This window comes from Vipera ursinii (assembly GCF_947247035.1).
Source record: "Vipera ursinii genome assembly, chromosome: 3".
In the NCBI taxonomy this organism is placed as follows: domain Eukaryota; kingdom Metazoa; phylum Chordata; class Lepidosauria; order Squamata; family Viperidae; genus Vipera; species Vipera ursinii.
In genome coordinates this window covers 4,087,419-4,104,204 of record NC_139516.1, presented here as the reverse complement: position 1 = coordinate 4,104,204, position 16,786 = coordinate 4,087,419, and the positions used below count along the sequence as shown (strand labels likewise).

Sequence of the window (16,786 nt, the reverse complement as noted above, 5' to 3'; positions counted from 1 at the left end):
TCCAAACATTTTAAAATTATCAAGGATGAGAAATTCTGATCTAGAGGATTCTACAAAAGTAGTCTTTGTGCAACATTTTAATCTCAAAATGTCAGCACTCCACTCGGGTCTTTCCAGGAAGTAAGGAGGGGAGAATTATTTCTTGAGTTTGTTAGCTGCCCCATTCCAGAGGATGCTGGGTAGTTTTATCAAATTAATACCACAGTATGGTAGGAAATACAAGTTCTCTTCAGGTTACGTCCATTTGTTCAGCGACTGGTCAAAGTTATGATGGTTCTGAATGAGGGAAACTTACAATGGGTCCTCAGATGTTATGGCTGTCACAGTGCCCCTGCAGACATGTGATTTGCAATCCTGCTGGTTTTCCACAAGCAGAAACAATGGGAAAACCAGCAGGAAGTCACAAGCTGCTCTCATAAGTTGCCCCTACCGCTTCCCCCCCCCCAAAAAAGCTTCTTGTTAACAGTCAGGGCGATCTCATTCTTTGTAACACCCACTTGAAGTTCTTGTCTTCTGGCTGGCTGGCTTGCTTGCAAATAATCTTGTGATTGCAACTTGCCACTTCCTGCCAGCTTCCCCAATGAATTTGCTTATGGGAAGCCGACAGGAAGTCATAAGTCGCAGACATGTGAGATCCTCATTTAATGACCTGTGCTGCTTGCATAATGATGGTAACAGAGACTGCCAAAATTGCTGTCACCAAGCAGTGTGGTTATGTGATGTCTTGCTTTATGACTGTATCACTTAGTGATGGAAATTCTGGTCCCGATTTACCATTGTACCCCAAAAACAACTTTGGGTTAAAAAAAGACCAAATGTAGAGGAAGTAACTTGTCGGAACAGCAATTCTTATTGCTTAATTTAGGTTTTAGCTTTCTTAAGGGGGTTGAAAAAGGCAAGATGGCAGCTAAGATTTAAACCCTCCCCCCTTTTCACAGGTGTGACACCTATAACTCAGGTAAACAAAGGGTGGGATTCAATTTCACCACTGGGGCTGCCATTTTAGCTCACTTTTGAGTTAAAATCCCCCTTCTTCCCTAGAGGGATATAAAATTGACCAGGAATTCATGTGTCCAATGAAGAATTTCGGAGAGATATGCAGAAATGCGACAACCCCTGTTACGCTGCTTTTCATTTTCCAGTGCGGCTGACATCTACATTCGCGAATACTTCCATAACTATGTCATCTCCTCACACCCTGAGGCTGTTCCGTTAAGGGTGAAATCCATTTACCGTTCGGTCAAAACAACCGACCACATCACCCTTCGCTACTGCTGTCTCTCTCCGAGCGGGGAACAGTTTTGCCTCCCTACTAGAGAACAGATCGATCAGCACCGCATTGTCCTCACGACCTGCATGACCTCGGGAGACCTTGGGTTACCGCCTGGCTATTTCACCCACATCTTGATTGATGAGGCTGCCCAGATGTTGGAGTGTGAAGCTCTAGTCCCTCTCTCTCTGGCGACCCTGAGAACTTTGATTGTCCTGGCAGGGGACCATATGCAGAAGACCCCCAGGTTCTACTCCTTGCACAAGGACGAGCAGTCCGCTGACTACACCCTGCTGAATCGCCTCTTCCAAAATTACAAGAAGGAGCAGCACGAAGTGGCCACCAAAAGCAGAATCATCTTCAACGAGAACTATCGCTCCACCGCAGGAATCATTGAGTTTGTCTCCAAACACTTCTACGTGGGCAGAGAAGATACCATCAGTGCCAAAGGCAACATCCCTCCTCACCCGGAATTCTATCCACTCATGTTTTGTCACGTCTCCGGAAGTGTGGAGAAGGACAGATCCATGAGCTGGTACAACCTCTCTGAAATTGAACAGATCATCGAGAAGGTCGAAGAAATGAGTCAGAAATGGCCAGCTGAATGGGGGGAGAAGGACCTCAAGTCCATCTGCGTGGTCTCTTCTGGCATACAGGTGAGGTTTCAAGGGTGTGTGATGTTTTTACATTCTCCATTACAGGTAATCTTCAACTTATGACCACAATTGAGCCCAACATTTCTGTGGCTAACCCCGCCCCCCTCTCTCTCCTGCTAAAACTGGTATTTTGGGGAGATATACTGCACTAGGCCCAGAGGTCACATGTTGTTGTTAGTTGCGAAGTCGTGTCCGACCCATTGCGACCCCATGGACAACGTTTCTCCAGGCCTTCCTGTCCTCTATCATCTTCTGGAGTCCATTTAAGCTCACGCCTACTGCTTCAGTGACTCCATCCAGCCACTTCTTCTCTTGCCCTCAATCTCTTGCCTTCTTCTCTTGGCCTCAATCTCTTGCCCTCAAAGATTGAGGTCACATGGAATCTTCAAATAGCCATGGATAATCCTGTCTGTCAGGAATTCCTTGAGTCCCCTTTTAAAAGGTTTAAAGACACCCAGTTTGGCCTAATGGTGAAGGTGCTGGCCTAGAAACGAGAAGATGATGAGTTCTAGTTCCACCTTAGGCAGGAAAACTGGCTGGGTGTCTTTGGGCCAATCACCAGGAGACGGTGAGTTCTAGTCCTGCCTTAGGCATGAAAGCCAGCTGGGTGACTTTGGGCCAATCACTAGGAGATGGGAAGTTCTAGTCTTGTCTCGGGTATGAAAGCCATTGTATGACTTTGGGCCAATCCCTCTCTCTCAGCCCAACCGCCTCACAAGGTTGTTGTAGGGAAAATACACTAGGAAAAGGAAGGAGGATTATGTTCACCTCCTTGAGTTACTTTTAAAGTTAACAATGAAGGGATAAAAATATAATAAACAAGGAAATAACATCCAAATGAGAGGCCATCACCAAGTCTTGCAGCCATGAGTTCTCCAGGCTAAGTCGATGCCCTTCCTTCAGATTGGCTTCCCACTGGGAAACTCTGATGAATGTCAGCCCAGAATGCAATGCTTTGTTGAGCTAGGCAGAGGTGGGGAATTACTGTATGTCTTGTGGACTTCAACTCCCAGAATTCCTGAGCCAGCAGGTCATAAAAGGTCCATATTTCACCACAACCCCCAAGTTAGAGGCTCAGCCATTGAGTCATTCTGTCCCTAAGGCACATTTTTAATGCTTAAGGCTTTCAACAGTTTTACCCTTTGAAGCCGGCCCAGAGAGGACCCATTCCAGATGAAAAGAGACCGAGTCTAAATCCACAAATAAAAGAACATGCTGTTAACTTCGATTTTTTTCCCCCCAAGGTGAAATTTATCCGAGACAGGCTGAGAAAAAGAGGCTTTTCGGAGGTGACGGTGGAGAATGATGACAACTTACCAGGTAAGCTTCCTGTTCCAATTTTACCTGTCCTTTACAAGAAGGTGTTAGGATGACCTGAAAAGCAGGCCTCTTAAACTCTCAATAGCAGAGTTTCTGAAACTTGGCACAAATCACAGCCCTGCAGCCTAACCTTTCTCCAACGGGATAGTCTCTTGGATTGATGGCACTAGGTCAGGGGTAGGCAACCTCGGCTCTTTTATGACTCATGGACTTCAACTCCCAGAATTCCTGAGCCAGCTTGGCTGGCTCAGGAATTCTGGGAGTTGAAGTCCATGAGTCATAAAAGAGCCGAGGTTGCCTACCCCTGGACTAGGTTATCTATTGTCCCAAGCCAACCTGGCGATGTTGATTTCAGATGATGAGAACCGCAGGCTTCAAACGGGAAGTCTGCAGTGAAATATTTTCAAACAAAAAATAGTCCTCGTCTTACGATTGGTCACGTAGCAACTGTTCAAAGTTACACTGGATCTACCAGGGCTACTTACAAACTGGATTCACAGTGGCGATGGGTACTTGCCTCTTTCCTTACGTCTCCCATCGTTTTATTTTAGGCACTCTGCAACTGGAGCTCATTTAGGATTGCTTGCAGAGTCCTTGGGAAAGAATGAATGGAGTGGGATTCTTTATTGGCCAAGAGTAATTACCGCAGGCAAGGAATTTCTCTCTGGTGCATAAGCTCTCAGTGTACATATAAAAAAAACAAGTGAGAGATCATAGATCCAAAAATTATAATTACAATCATTAATCGTAAGATACAAACAACAAGTGATAAAGGATAAGGTATCAATAGGAGAAAGTTGTAGGGAAGATGAGAGAAAATGAGAAGGATAATAATAATAATAATAATAATAATAATAATAATAATAATAATAATAATAATAATAATAATAACAACAACAACAACAACAACAACAACAATAATACAGCCCTTGTTGTCGTTGTTAGCTGTGAAGTCATATCCGACCCATCGCGACCCCATGGCCAGTGTTCCTCCAGGCCTTCCTGTCCTCCACCATCTTCTGGAGTCCATTTAAGCTCACGCCTACTGCTTCAGTGACTCCATCCAGCCACCTCATTCTCTGTCGTCCCATTCTTCTCTCGCCCTCAACCTTTCCCAGCATTTGGCGCTTCTCCAGTGAGTCCTTCCTTCTCATGAGGTGGCCAAAGTATTTGAGTTTCAACTTCAGGATCTGGCCTTCTAAAGAGCAGTCAGGGTTGATCTCCTCTAGGACTGACCGGTTTGATCGCAGTCCAAGGGACTTGCAGGAGTCTTCTCCAGCACCACAGTTCAAAGGCCTCAATTCTTTGGCGCTCGGCCTTTTTTACGGTCCAACTTTCACAGCCATACATTGCAACTGGGAAGACCATAGCCTTGACTATACACACTTTTGTTGAGAGAGTGATGTCTCTGCATTTTAGTGTGCTGTCTAGATTTGCCATGGCTTTCCTCCCCAGGAGCAAGCGTCTTTTAATTGCTTGGCTGCAGCCCTACTACATGGCTAAATATCTTTAGGCCTAAGACAGTGCTGTGGGAATTAGGTGTTCAGCAGAGTGATGGCATGGGAGAAAAACGATCTTTGTGTCTAGTTGTTTCGACGTGGAATCCCCTACAGCAGCGTCCAGAGGGGAGGAGCTGAAACAGCTTATGTCCAGGATGTGAGGGGGTGTGTAAATAGTATCTCAGCCCTCCTAACCTGCACAATCCACAGGTCCTCAGTGGTAGGCAGGCTGGTTGCAATTGATTTTTCTGCAGTTCTAACTATCCACTGAAGTCTCTACCTGTCCTGTTTGGTTGCTGTGCCAAATCAGACAGTTATAGAGAGTTGCAAATGGTGATCACATGACCATGGGATGCTGCAGTCGCTGGTGAACAAGCACCCGAGTTTTAATCGCATTATTGTGGTGACACAGCGGCAGCCTTAAATGCGATGACCAGTCACAAGCCACTTTTTCCAGGGCTGTTGTATCTTCCACTGGCCGCTAAAGGAATGACTGTAAGTTGAGGAATATCTGTCAAAGGGGTTCGATAATACTTCCAATTTGGGGCGGATGTATCCATAATTTGAAATCTCTCTTTGCATCTGTAACGTTTTATATTCTTTGCCCTTATTTTGTTGCAGGTTGTCCTTGACCTATGATCACCACTGTGCCTAAAGTTGCCATTGCTAAGCGAGACAGTTGTTAAGTGAATTTTGTCCCATTTTGCGACCCTTTCTTGCCAGACTTGTCAAGTGCATCACTGCAATGGTTAAGTTAGTAACACGGTTGTAAAGCGAATCTGGCTTCCCCATTGACTTTGCTCGTCAGAAGGTGGTTATAGGTGATCATGTGACCTTGGGACCCTGCCAACGTTACAAATATTGAGCCAGTTGCCAAGTGTTGGAATTTTTATCCCGTGACCATGGGGATGCTGCGATGGTCGTTAAGTGTGAAAAAGGGTCAGAAGTCATGTTTTTCAGTACCACTGTGACTTCAAATGGTCACTAAATGAAGTGTTGTAAGTCGAGGATAGCATGTATTTTATGATATTGACAAACAGGTTTATCTTCTGTTTTTATGTGTTTTTTTTTTCCTATAGGGCAAGAATTCCGTGTCGTCATCATCAACACGGTCCACACGTGCAACAGCGTCAACCGTGTCAGTTCCTCTAACCTGGAGTATTTCAACAACGCACGGGTGTTGAACACCATCATAACACGGGCTCAGTCTCAGGTCATCGTAGTCGGAGACGCTGTCGCTCTGTGTTCTTATGGCCAGTGCAGCAAGATCTGGAAAAGCTTCATCAAGAAGTGCATTGAGAAGAAGTCCATCATTCCTGAAAACCTAACCTTGGAGGAGATAAAGCAGGTGGTGTCCGATTGGACCAGCTGGAACAGAGGAAACTGTGAATGCGAGGAAGAAAGTAGTGATACGGACTCCTGGGTCTCCGACACAGAGAGTTTGAATCTCGATGATCCGATACTTCAGGAACTCTTGGACGAAAGCAAAGAGATGATGGTGACGGTCACCAAGGAAGGTCTGCTGAAGGTGAAGTCGAATGTCTCCGTCCCTGAAAGCAGAAGACAAGAGTATGTCAACTATTCCTCGCAAACGATGCAGCAGTATTTGCAAATGCAGCCCCACCGATACAAACGCTGCGGATTCATCCAAGAGCGGTTTGATCAAGCTTCCGCCTTCACTCTGGACGAGGCTCCTTCTGTGACCATCCAGATCAAGGGTCGACTCAACTGTGGCATGGCCTTTACTGGAGACCAAGTCTTGGTGGAGATCCTGACGCCCAACGCAAATACCTTCGAGGGCAACCTTCGCGGGAAAGTGGTGGGCATCTTAAAAGAAGTGGAACGGGATCTCACCTTTGTCTGCAGAGTGGATGAGTTTGATCTCCGGGTCATGATCCCCATTGACCAGTCTGTCACAAAAATCTTTGTCCCTCCATTGCGTCGTGATGCTGATCGTGATGCTATTCCCGTCCGCAAAATTGACCAGGCAGGAAATATCAAGTTGAAGGGCTGGAAAAAAATAACACCAGAAAACCGGAAGACGTGCCTTTTTGTGGTACAAATCGTGAAGTGGAGAGAAGGTTATTACTACCCTATGGGAATTGTTACAGAGGTCCTTCCCGTGGCTTCCTCACTAGAGGATGGGCTTCGTATTCTGGAGTTGGAACATTGTTTGTCCTATGGATATCCTGCCTCGGTGACCAGCCAGGTGACCAAATTAATCTCCCGTCACCCATCTCTGATGAAAGAGGAGAGGAAAGACTGTCGGGCTCACTGTACTTTCACCATTGACCCCTTGAGTGCTAAAGACCTGGACGATGCCATCAGTGTCCGAGATATGGGTGACAAATATGAGATTGGGATCCATATTGCTGACGTGGCCTCCGTGATCTCCAAAGATTGTCCTTTGGATACAGAAGCCAAGAAGCGAGGGTTAACTTATTATGTTCCTGAGAAAGAGCCCGTACATATGTTGCCATCACAGCTCAGTCAAAATCTCTTCAGTCTCCTTCCTCACAAGGAACGTTCGGTGATCTCCCTCTTTGTTGTACTGGACAAGGCCACAGACCATATGGAAAGAATTTCCTTTGCCTTGTCCGTCATCTGCTCTGATCGGCAGATGACCTATGAGGAAGCTGAAGGAATAATTAAGAACCACTACAAAATAGAGGCACCATCACCTCATTTTGACACCTTGGAGGATTGTGTTGCGATGGCGTATCATTTCTCCCGCGTCCACCGGAAGTCCAGGCTTCGCGAAGACTGTCACTATGACCAGCTGGATGAAGAAATTCCTTTAGGTCAGCGATGTTCTCACCAGATGATTGAGGAGTTTATGGTCCTCTTCAACAGTTCTGTGGGAGATCTGCTCACAAACCGGGCTCCTACCAGAAATTTAACCCCTCTTCGTTGTCAGATGGAGCCCAATCCTCTGCAAATCTCCCAAATGCAGGACAAATACAGAGAGATCATTCCTCTCTCCACCCACCTCTCTCATCATCTAGGAGTTCCAACGGGTGATGTCTCCGTGAGGACCAGCCAACCCTTTGTTCTCTTGACTTCCTCCTGGGAACATCTCAAGTCAGCGGCCAACGACCGTGACTTCGCCAAGATGCTTGACCTCATTACCACAGATGACATCCATCCCAAACTTGCTCCTATCAATTTAGAATTTCGGAAGCTCCTGAGCCGTTCTTATTTTCTTCGCTCGAATTCCTGCCCTCAGTCCAAGATGGGCCACTACTCTTTGCATGTAGACTCGTACACTTGGGCTTCCTCTCCGATTCGGCGCTACATGGACGTTGTTGTTCAGCGGCACATCATCTCTCTGATTTCGAAGAAACCCGTCCAGTACTCCCAACCCGAGATTGAATTCATTTGCCACGATTTCAACCGGAAGAACAGCAGGGCCAACATGTACGAGCGAAGAGTCCAATCTTTGGAACTGGCCACCCAGTTGAAATGCCAGGTTCAAAAGAAGTTTGCTTTCATTGCCAACATTGAAGAGAAGGCCAAGAATTTCAAACTCATGTTTCCTCTCAACAAGGGGAGCTTTCCAGATAGTCCATGCATCAGTTATAGAGCCCTTCAGTTGGTGTCCCAACCAAATTTCATCGAGGAGCAGAACAGTATGAAGCTGACATGGAGGAGAAGAGTTTACTCCTTGGTCACCAAAAGGGGGGACAACGAAAAGAGGTCAGAGATCGGAGGGAACGTCTTTCACTTCTCTGGAGATGTGTGGCATGAAATCCTTGCAGTTGTCAAAAATGAAGACTATGAGAAGTTAATCCACCTCCTGGTGAAGAATTACACCCTGGAGCCCAAACGTGCGGGGTTAGTGGTGAGGAGGAGTAAGTGCTCACACTACAAAGAAGTGTCGGTGGAACTTAAAGTTGGCGATGTGCTGAATTTCCAACTGACCACCAATGTCCAACAAGGCTTCCTGGTGCCATTTGTGCAACTGTGGATAGTAACTCCTGGCTTTGAGGTATGCTTGGAACACACCGAGAGACCCATCGATTGCTTCTCCAAGTACACTTCCCAAGCCCCAAAGAACATTTACAAGGATGCCTCCGATTATCGCAAAGTGTGGCTGCCTCTTTGTGACATTGAAGCAACTTTGGGCGCCTTGGCCGAAAACAACTCGATTGTCCTGCAAGACGTCCCGATCCTTTGGAAGAAGCAGCGGACCAAAAAAGGTCAGCTCTGTGGAACCATCAAACTCAACAAGAAGTTCCTCAAAGAATGTGCCATCGACATGGATTTTGGCGCCTGCTACATGTGCATTCGCCTTTCGGGTCTCCAAGGACACGGGTTCCAAGACAAGGAAGTAGACCTCAGCCAGACCTTCCAGCAACTCACTTTGTCCAAGGAGACAACCAAGACTGGGGGTTTCACAATTGATCTCGATACGTACACTTGGGTGGCCCACGGATGCACAGATACGTTCGAGGAAAATGAGAAACCTGATGAGCGTGGCGAAGTGATGGTGAATTTCTATATCCACTTTACATCCATGGAGAAGGTCCCCTTTGAGGTCACGCAGAAGAGCTCAAGGTTCAGTGTGGAGCTGATTCCGAAGCAGCTGCCGGACGTGTAAGTCTGCCGATAGAAGAGAACATTGGTAGCTCCGGTTTGAACTGTGGGGTCCTTGGTGCTCTTTGAGCTTGGTAATTTTCTTACCCTACTACCGTGTTTCCCCAAAAGTAAGACCCTGTCTTTACTTTCCTTTATGCTCTGAAGTAAACACTAGGTTTTACTTTCGGGGAAGGCTTACTATTGGCCAGTACCAGTAGGCCGCGAGCGCGTGGGGCTGGGCGGGGCTTGTGCATGGGGTGGAGAAGCAATGTGGCAGTGAGAGCATGGTGGCAGACCCGGTGTGGTACTGGTGCAGCTGTGGTTGGTGGCGGTGGGAAGGGCACCGAGCCTGAGGTGGGGCAAGTTGGCCCAGATCTGGAGGGCCGCCACCAGATTGCCAGGGCCCTTTGCCAGCAGCCGCCGGTGGAACTGCACCAGCTGCATTCTGCCTTTGGGCTGCTAGAGCGCCAGCCTGCACGCCTACTCGGTGCTGCAGGCGCCGGGCTAAGGGATGAACCTGGTGTTTTTGGGCCCAGGCATGTGCTGCAGCTCTCATGCCAGCTGATCACTTTTGGTGTCTACCAGCTGTTCCCACCGGATCACCTCCACTCAGCCAGTGGCTGCTGCGGCTGCCCTAAAATGAGGAGGCGAGGCAGGGGGGATGGAGTTGCTTCCCTCTGCCTGCCAGACACCTGCTGAAGCTGTGCAGGGTAAGGTTGTCATGCCCGCCTTGCCCAGATGCCCTCGCCTCTCCCAAGTGTTTTTTTTTACTGTACCAACCTGCCTTTCAGCTGCATTGCGTTTCTCCGTTCACTTCTCAGCCTCCGCTGTGCATTTGTGAGACAAAAAAAAAAGTTCAGTCAGACTTTCTAACTTCTCACGAGAGCTCAAGAACTTAGAAAGTCTGATTGGACTTTTTTTTTTTTGGTCCCACAAACACGTGGCGAAGGCGCAATGCAGCTGAAAGGCAAGTTAGTAAAAAAAAATGCTTGAGGGAGGCGAGGGCACGGCAACCTCACCCTGCGCGGCTTCGGCAGGTGTCTGGCAGGAGAAGGGAAGCAATTCGACCACCCCATGGCAACCTTACTTTCTCATTTTATGGCGGTGGCGGCAGCAGCTGGCTGGGTGGAGGCGATCTGGCGGGAGCAACCGGTAGAGGTCGAAAGCACCCAGCTGGCATGAGCGGTGCATCACCTGCCAGGGCCCAAAGAGTGCCAGGTTCAGCTCTTAGCCTGGCGCCTACAACACCAAGTAGGCGTGCAGGCTGGTGCTCAAGCAGCCCAAAGGCAGAGGCGTGGCTGGTGCAGGTCCACCGGCGGCCACTGGTGAAGGGCCCTGGCAGGCTGGTGGCAGGGCGGCACTCTGGATCTGGGCCGACTCGCCCCACGCCAGGCAGGAGCAGCCGAGCAGGGCAGCCCAGAGCAGCGCAGCCAGGAGGGCAAAGGGCCCTGCGAGGCAGAAGCAGCACGGGCAGCCAACATGGCTGCCACACGGCACCTGACACGGCCGAGAAATGTCCCAGCAACAATAGGCCCAGCTTGCCTCTTCCTTTTTCTGCCCTCTTCTCTTCCACTTCGCAAACCCCACGCCCTAGTGCTGTTTCGTAGTTTGGTAAGGAAACATCTGCAGGAAAACGAATCAAGCTCAGTTGCACCAAGGACCCCACAGTGTAAATCGGCATTGCATCAAAGCATTTGGATTCTTTTTTTTGGCCCTTTCTCTTCCATCACTGATCCCAGCAAAAGGGTGATTTGGGGGGGGGGGGGTTGACTATTTATTTATTTATTTATTTAATTTGTATACCGCCCTTCTCCCGAAGGACTCAGGGCGGTGAACAGGGCAATACATAAAAACCAGATACAAAAATTAAAAATTATTAAAAAGTAATTAAACAACAGTGCCCGTGATAAATTAATACCAATTAAAAGTTACGATCCATTTATAAAATCCAACCCCCGTCCCATCAGGCCAGGCCAGCTTGTTCAAAGAGGTGGGTTTTAAGATCGCGCCGGAAGGAGCGGAGATCGGGCGCCATCCGGAGCTCGACCGGAAGATGGTTCCATAAATCCGGCGCGCCCACAGTTCTCAACTGTGACTAGTCATGAATATCTCCCAAGTAAAAGAAATATTTTCTCTCAATTCCTTCATAGTCCTGACAGTGATAAAAATTGGGTCACTTGCGTCTCTGATCTAATTTTGCAACCTTTTTTAAAAAAAATTTTTTGGCCTTGGTCCTTAAGCTGTCCTAAATGCATGCTGTCTGCCAAACGCCTGAATTTTGATCATGTGACCCTGGGGATGTTGCAGAGTTTCTAAGAATGAATATTGGGTGTAAGTCACTTTTTTAAAAAATGCCATTGTAACTTTGAATGGCCCCTAAAACCAATAATTGTATGTCAAAAGACTACCAGTATAAATAATCCTCCACTTGCAACCTTTCATTTAGTGACGGAAGTTACAATGGGACTGAAAAAAAATGACTTATGGCTGTTTTTCACATTTAACGACTGTTGCGGCATCCCCGTGGTCGTGCGATCAAAATTCGGACACTGTCTCCTGTTTATGATGGATTGCCGTGACCCAGGGTCACGTGATCCCCTTTTGCGACCTTCTGACAAGCAGAGTCAAAGGGGAAAGGCAGATTCACTTAACAGCCGTGTTACTTATTGACTGCAGTGATTCACTTAACAACTGTGGCAAGAAAGGTTGTAACATGGGGCAAGACTCACCTAACAAACGTTTCACTTAGCAACAGAAATGTTGGGCTCGGTTTGGGTCATACGTCAAGGACTACCTTGGACAGAGAGGACCGCTGGTTTGAAAGAGGGGTCAAAGAGGCCATCTCGATCAAAATTGAGCAGCCCTCTTTTAACAGAGGGGGAGGGATATTCTGTGGACAATTTAAACGAGAATGTTTGGAAACCTTGCTGAGTTGTGTTTTTTTTAAATTTTCTAATCTGTTTGGTGTTGTTTTTTTTTCCTTTTCGTACTTATCTTTTCTATTTCTTTTCTTCACAGCCGGAAAGAAAAAGCAGTTTGGAGCCTAGAGTATGCCTCAGCACTTGCCCAGGCGATAGCACTGGGTCAACCCATTCCAACCCAAAGTAAGTACCGGTAGTCAACATACGACTACAACTGAGCCGCAAATTTCTGTTGTTTAAGCAAGGCAGTTGTTTAAATCAGTTTGGCCCCATTTGGTGACTTTTCTTGCCACCGCTGCTAAGTGAATTGCTGCCATTGTTAAAACAAAAAAACAAAACAAATAATGGGTTCGCTTAACAACCATAGCGTTTACTTAATGACCATGGTGATTTGTTTAAAGACTGCTGCAACCAGGATTGTAAAATTGAGTCTGCTCGTGTTAGGACCTGCTTTATGGCTGTCTTGACCTACGACTAATGATTAAGCTCCATTGCGGTCGTACATTTGAGGATTACCTGTCATAATAGAGCTGTCTGCAGAAGGGAAAGACTTTTGCCCAAATGATGCATGCATTGTGCAGGTGCTTCCTTCTCCTCCTCCTCCTCCTCTCCACACATCCTACTCTCTTGTAACACTGATGGTGCTAAATGTGGTAATGTGGTCTATGCAGCACAGTGCAGTGAGCCATGTGCAGATCTAAACATTGGGGAAACAACCACTTCATAAATGTATGGCACAACATAGGAGAACAAATCCTTCAGGACAAGATCTGCATTTAAAAGAAAAAAGCCACTCTTTTGAAGACTGCAAAGCCCACATTTTGGACAGAGAGGACCGCTGGTTTGAAAGAGGGGTCAAAGAGGCCATCTCGATCAAAATTGAGCAGCCCTCTTTTAACAGAGGGGGAGGGATACAAAATCATTTATTTCCAGTGTACAACATGCTCCTTTCAGCGGTTCCAAGAAGGCTCCACACCCATTTGCACTACTCAGGTAATCCTGAGGACACAGATAAGCCTCCAACTGGCCTCAATGACTCTCTAAAAAAAGGCAAATGACCAGCCGTCTGCAAGGAGTATAAATCCTTCCATTCTCCACCATCCAGTCAGAACCTGAAGAAGCTTCTGGGACGAGAATTGAAACATCTTCAAAGGAAAAACAAGGAAGTCCAGTTGCCTCGTGGAAAAGCACCTTTGGGATACTGATGATGTTGCCTGGTTGGGTCATGAAACGTCTGTAAGAAAACAAAACAAGCCCAGAGAGCAGAAAGGTCCCCTTATGTTAACCCTGAGCTAGAAATATTCTCCTTTATTAGACCAAAAGGCTAAAGCGAGGATAAATATCTGGCTGGCTATGTGGCAAATGAACAATAATGTAGTATGTTAAATGTATATATTACCGGCAATCTGTAAAAAATCTGGCATTGTATAGAATGCCCCGGAAACTTATAGGATGTGTGACTTTTTAGGCAAAGTATGAAATGTATGTGTTATTTCAATATGCTATATACTTTCCCTTGGCATTGTATATAATACCGAGACTGTCAGGGAATTGTGCAGCAGGTGTCAAAATGTAAGCAGAGACTCTGACATGAACTTATAATTTTATATAAATGAATATAATCAACAAATACACACACACACACACACACAGAGAGAGAGAGAGAGAGAGAGAGAGAGAGAGAGAGAGAGAGAGAGAGAGAGAGGAGAGAGAGCAAATTAGATATCAGGCACATCACTACATCATGAGGTAAATAAATAGAGCGCTCAGGTGGCACACAAGAAAAAAGGCGGGAAAAAAGGGAAACTCCTTCCACGCCCACAGCAACCAATTACAGCACAGATTGCCTCACAAGAGCCCGCCCTCTCCAACCAATTGGCTATAACTGTGTCCTGGCTCACTGCACAAACTCACAGCTCCAGCTGCTAGGTTTAAATGTCTTAACATCATGCAGAATGGCAAGAACTGTTTAGGCAAAGTATGAAAAGGGTGAGGGTTAAGATATGAGTGAGGTTTAGGATTAGGGGTTAGAGTGAGGGTTAACGACCATGGTTAGGGTTAGAATGAGGGTTAGGGTCACGGTTAGGGTTAGAGTGAGGGTTAGGATTAGGATTAGGGTTTAGAGTGAGGGTTAACAATCATGGTTAGGGTTAGAATGAGGGTTAGGGTCACGGTTAGGGTTAGAGTGAGGGTTAGGATTAAGGTTTAGAGTGAGGGTTAGAGTCACAGTTAGGGTTAGAGTGAGGGTTAAGTTAAGAGTGAGGGTTATGGTTTAGAGTGAGGGTTAATCATGGTTAGGGTTAGAATGAGGGTTAGGGTTAGGGTTAGAGTGAGGGTTAGGATTAAGGTTTAGAGGGAGGGTTAGAGTCACAGTTAGGGTTAGAGTGAGGGTTAAGAATGAGGGTTAGGGTTTAGAGTGAGGGTTAACAATCATGGTTAAGGGATGGAATGAGGGTTAGGGTCACGGTTAGGGTTAGAGTGAGGGTTAGGGCTAGGGTTAATCCTAACCCTTATTGAAAAGATGAAGGACAAAAAGCAAAATAAAGTACAGGACTTTCTTACTGAAAAAAAAAAGAAAAAACCCTCAAGTATTGACCAACTTATTGCAACCAGGAAGGCTAGGGTTTTAGGGTTTATACTTTGCCAGTTTGCTTTTTGGCATTACAGAAGAGCCAAGCAAATGTGTGAAATATTAAATGTTTCATACTTTGACGTGCCATTTCCGTAGGTTTTGTAGGCATCTTAATGGAATTCCTAATTTCACACACTGATGGTAACATACAATATATACCACCTGATTCCCAGTGAATAATGAGTTTGCCTAGCTCAGGGGTAGGCCACCTTGGCTCTTTTATGACTGGTGGACTTCAACTCCCAGAATTCCTGAGCCAGCATGAGGGAACTATGGCCCCTTCGTGACTGGTGGACTTCAACTCCCAGAATTCCTGAGCTAGCATAGGGGAACTATGGCCCCTTCATGACTGGTGGACTTCAATTCCCAGAAATCCTGAGCCAGCATGAGGGAACTATGGCCCCCTCCTGACTCATGAACTTCAACTCCCAGAAATCCTGATCCAGCATGAGGGAACTATGGCCCCCTCATGACTCTTGGACTTCAATTCCCAGAAGTCCTGAGCCAGCATGGGGGAACTATGGCCCCCTCAAGACTCTGAGCTAGCATGAGGGAACTATGGCCCCCTCATGACTCATGGTCTTCAATTCCCAGAAGTCCTGAGCCAGCATGGGGGAACTATGGCCCCGTCATGACTCGTGGACTTCAACTCCCAGAAATCCTGAGCCAGCATGAGAGAACTATGGCCCCCTCATGACTCATGGACTTCAATTCCCAGAAGTCCTAAGCCAGCATGGCTCAGCATGGAAACCTCTCCCTTTCCCCTCAGCATGGCTGGCTCAGGAATTCTGGGAGCTGAAGTCCATGAGTCATAAAAGAGCCAAGGTTGCCTACCCCTGGCCTAGATTGTATCTTTTCAACAGTGTTGTCTCTTGTTACTTGCAGAAGCGAGACCTTCCAAAATCTTGAAGAAACGGAATTTTGACATCCCGGGAAGTAGCCGGAGACTCAATCCAAGTCAACAGAATGCCATCTGGGAGGCACTGCAAAAGCCTTTCACTCTAATCCAAGGGCCGCCAGGTGAGGGATCAACCCCTTTTTTACGATCCTGTAAATCCCTTAATTTGGGGTAGAGTCGGGGCGACTAGATGGAGTTGAGCATTGCCTGGCCGGATGCCCTTCCTGATGCCATGTGGAGTTATAATAAAACCCTACCATTTCAGGCAAATGGCTGTCCAGTCTCTTCTTAAAAACCTCCAGTGTTGGAGCATTCACCGCTTCTGGAGGCAGGTTGTTCCACTGGTTAATTGTTCTCACTGACAGGAAGTTTCTCCTTAGTTCCAGGTTGCTTGTCTCCTTGACTAGTTTCCATCCGTTGCTTCTTGTCCTCCTTTCAGGTGCTTTGGAGAATTGCTTGGCTCCCTCTTCTTTGGGGCAGCCCCTGAGATGTTGGAAGACTGCTATCATGTCACCCCTCACCCTTCTCTTCGTTAAACTACAGATACCCAATTCCAGCAACCGTTCCTTGTATGTTTTAGCCTCCAGTCCCCCAATCATCTTTGTTGCTCTTCTCTGCAGTCTTTCTAAAGTCTCAACGTCTTTTTTACATCATGGTGACCAAAACTGGATGCCACATTCCAAGTGTGGCCTTACCAAGGCCTTGTAATGGAGGGATAGAATCAAGATCACCTGAAGTGTTGACACCGCTTACAAGGCCTTGGTAAGGCCACACTTGGAATCCTGCATCCAGGTTTGGTCACCACGATGTAAAAAAAGAAGTTGAGAAAGACTACAGAGAAGAGCAACAAAGATGATCGGGGGACTGGAGGCTAAAACATATAGGGAACGGTTGCTGGAATTGGGTATGTCTAGTCTAATGAAGAGAAGGGAGAGGGGAGACAGGATAGCAGTCTTCCAATCTCTCAGGGGCTGCCCCAAAGAAGAGGGAGTCAAGCTATTCTCCAAAGCGC

At 46.9% G+C, this 16,786-nt stretch overlaps 1 protein-coding gene across 1 annotated transcript in view; it reads left to right on the top strand.

Moving 5' to 3' along the window:
- HELZ2 (helicase with zinc finger 2) overlaps positions 1–16,786 on the top strand; it is a 57,900-nt gene that overhangs the window by 17,555 nt on the left and 23,559 nt on the right. Inside the window, exons 6-10 of the mRNA XM_083361044.1 lie at positions 1,143–1,926; positions 3,171–3,246; positions 5,825–9,341; positions 12,342–12,427; positions 15,762–15,896. Coding sequence (XP_083217170.1) covers positions 1,143–1,926; positions 3,171–3,246; positions 5,825–9,341; positions 12,342–12,427; positions 15,762–15,896 — 4,598 coding nt within the window. The remainder of the gene's footprint in view (positions 1–1,142; positions 1,927–3,170; positions 3,247–5,824; positions 9,342–12,341; positions 12,428–15,761; positions 15,897–16,786) is intronic.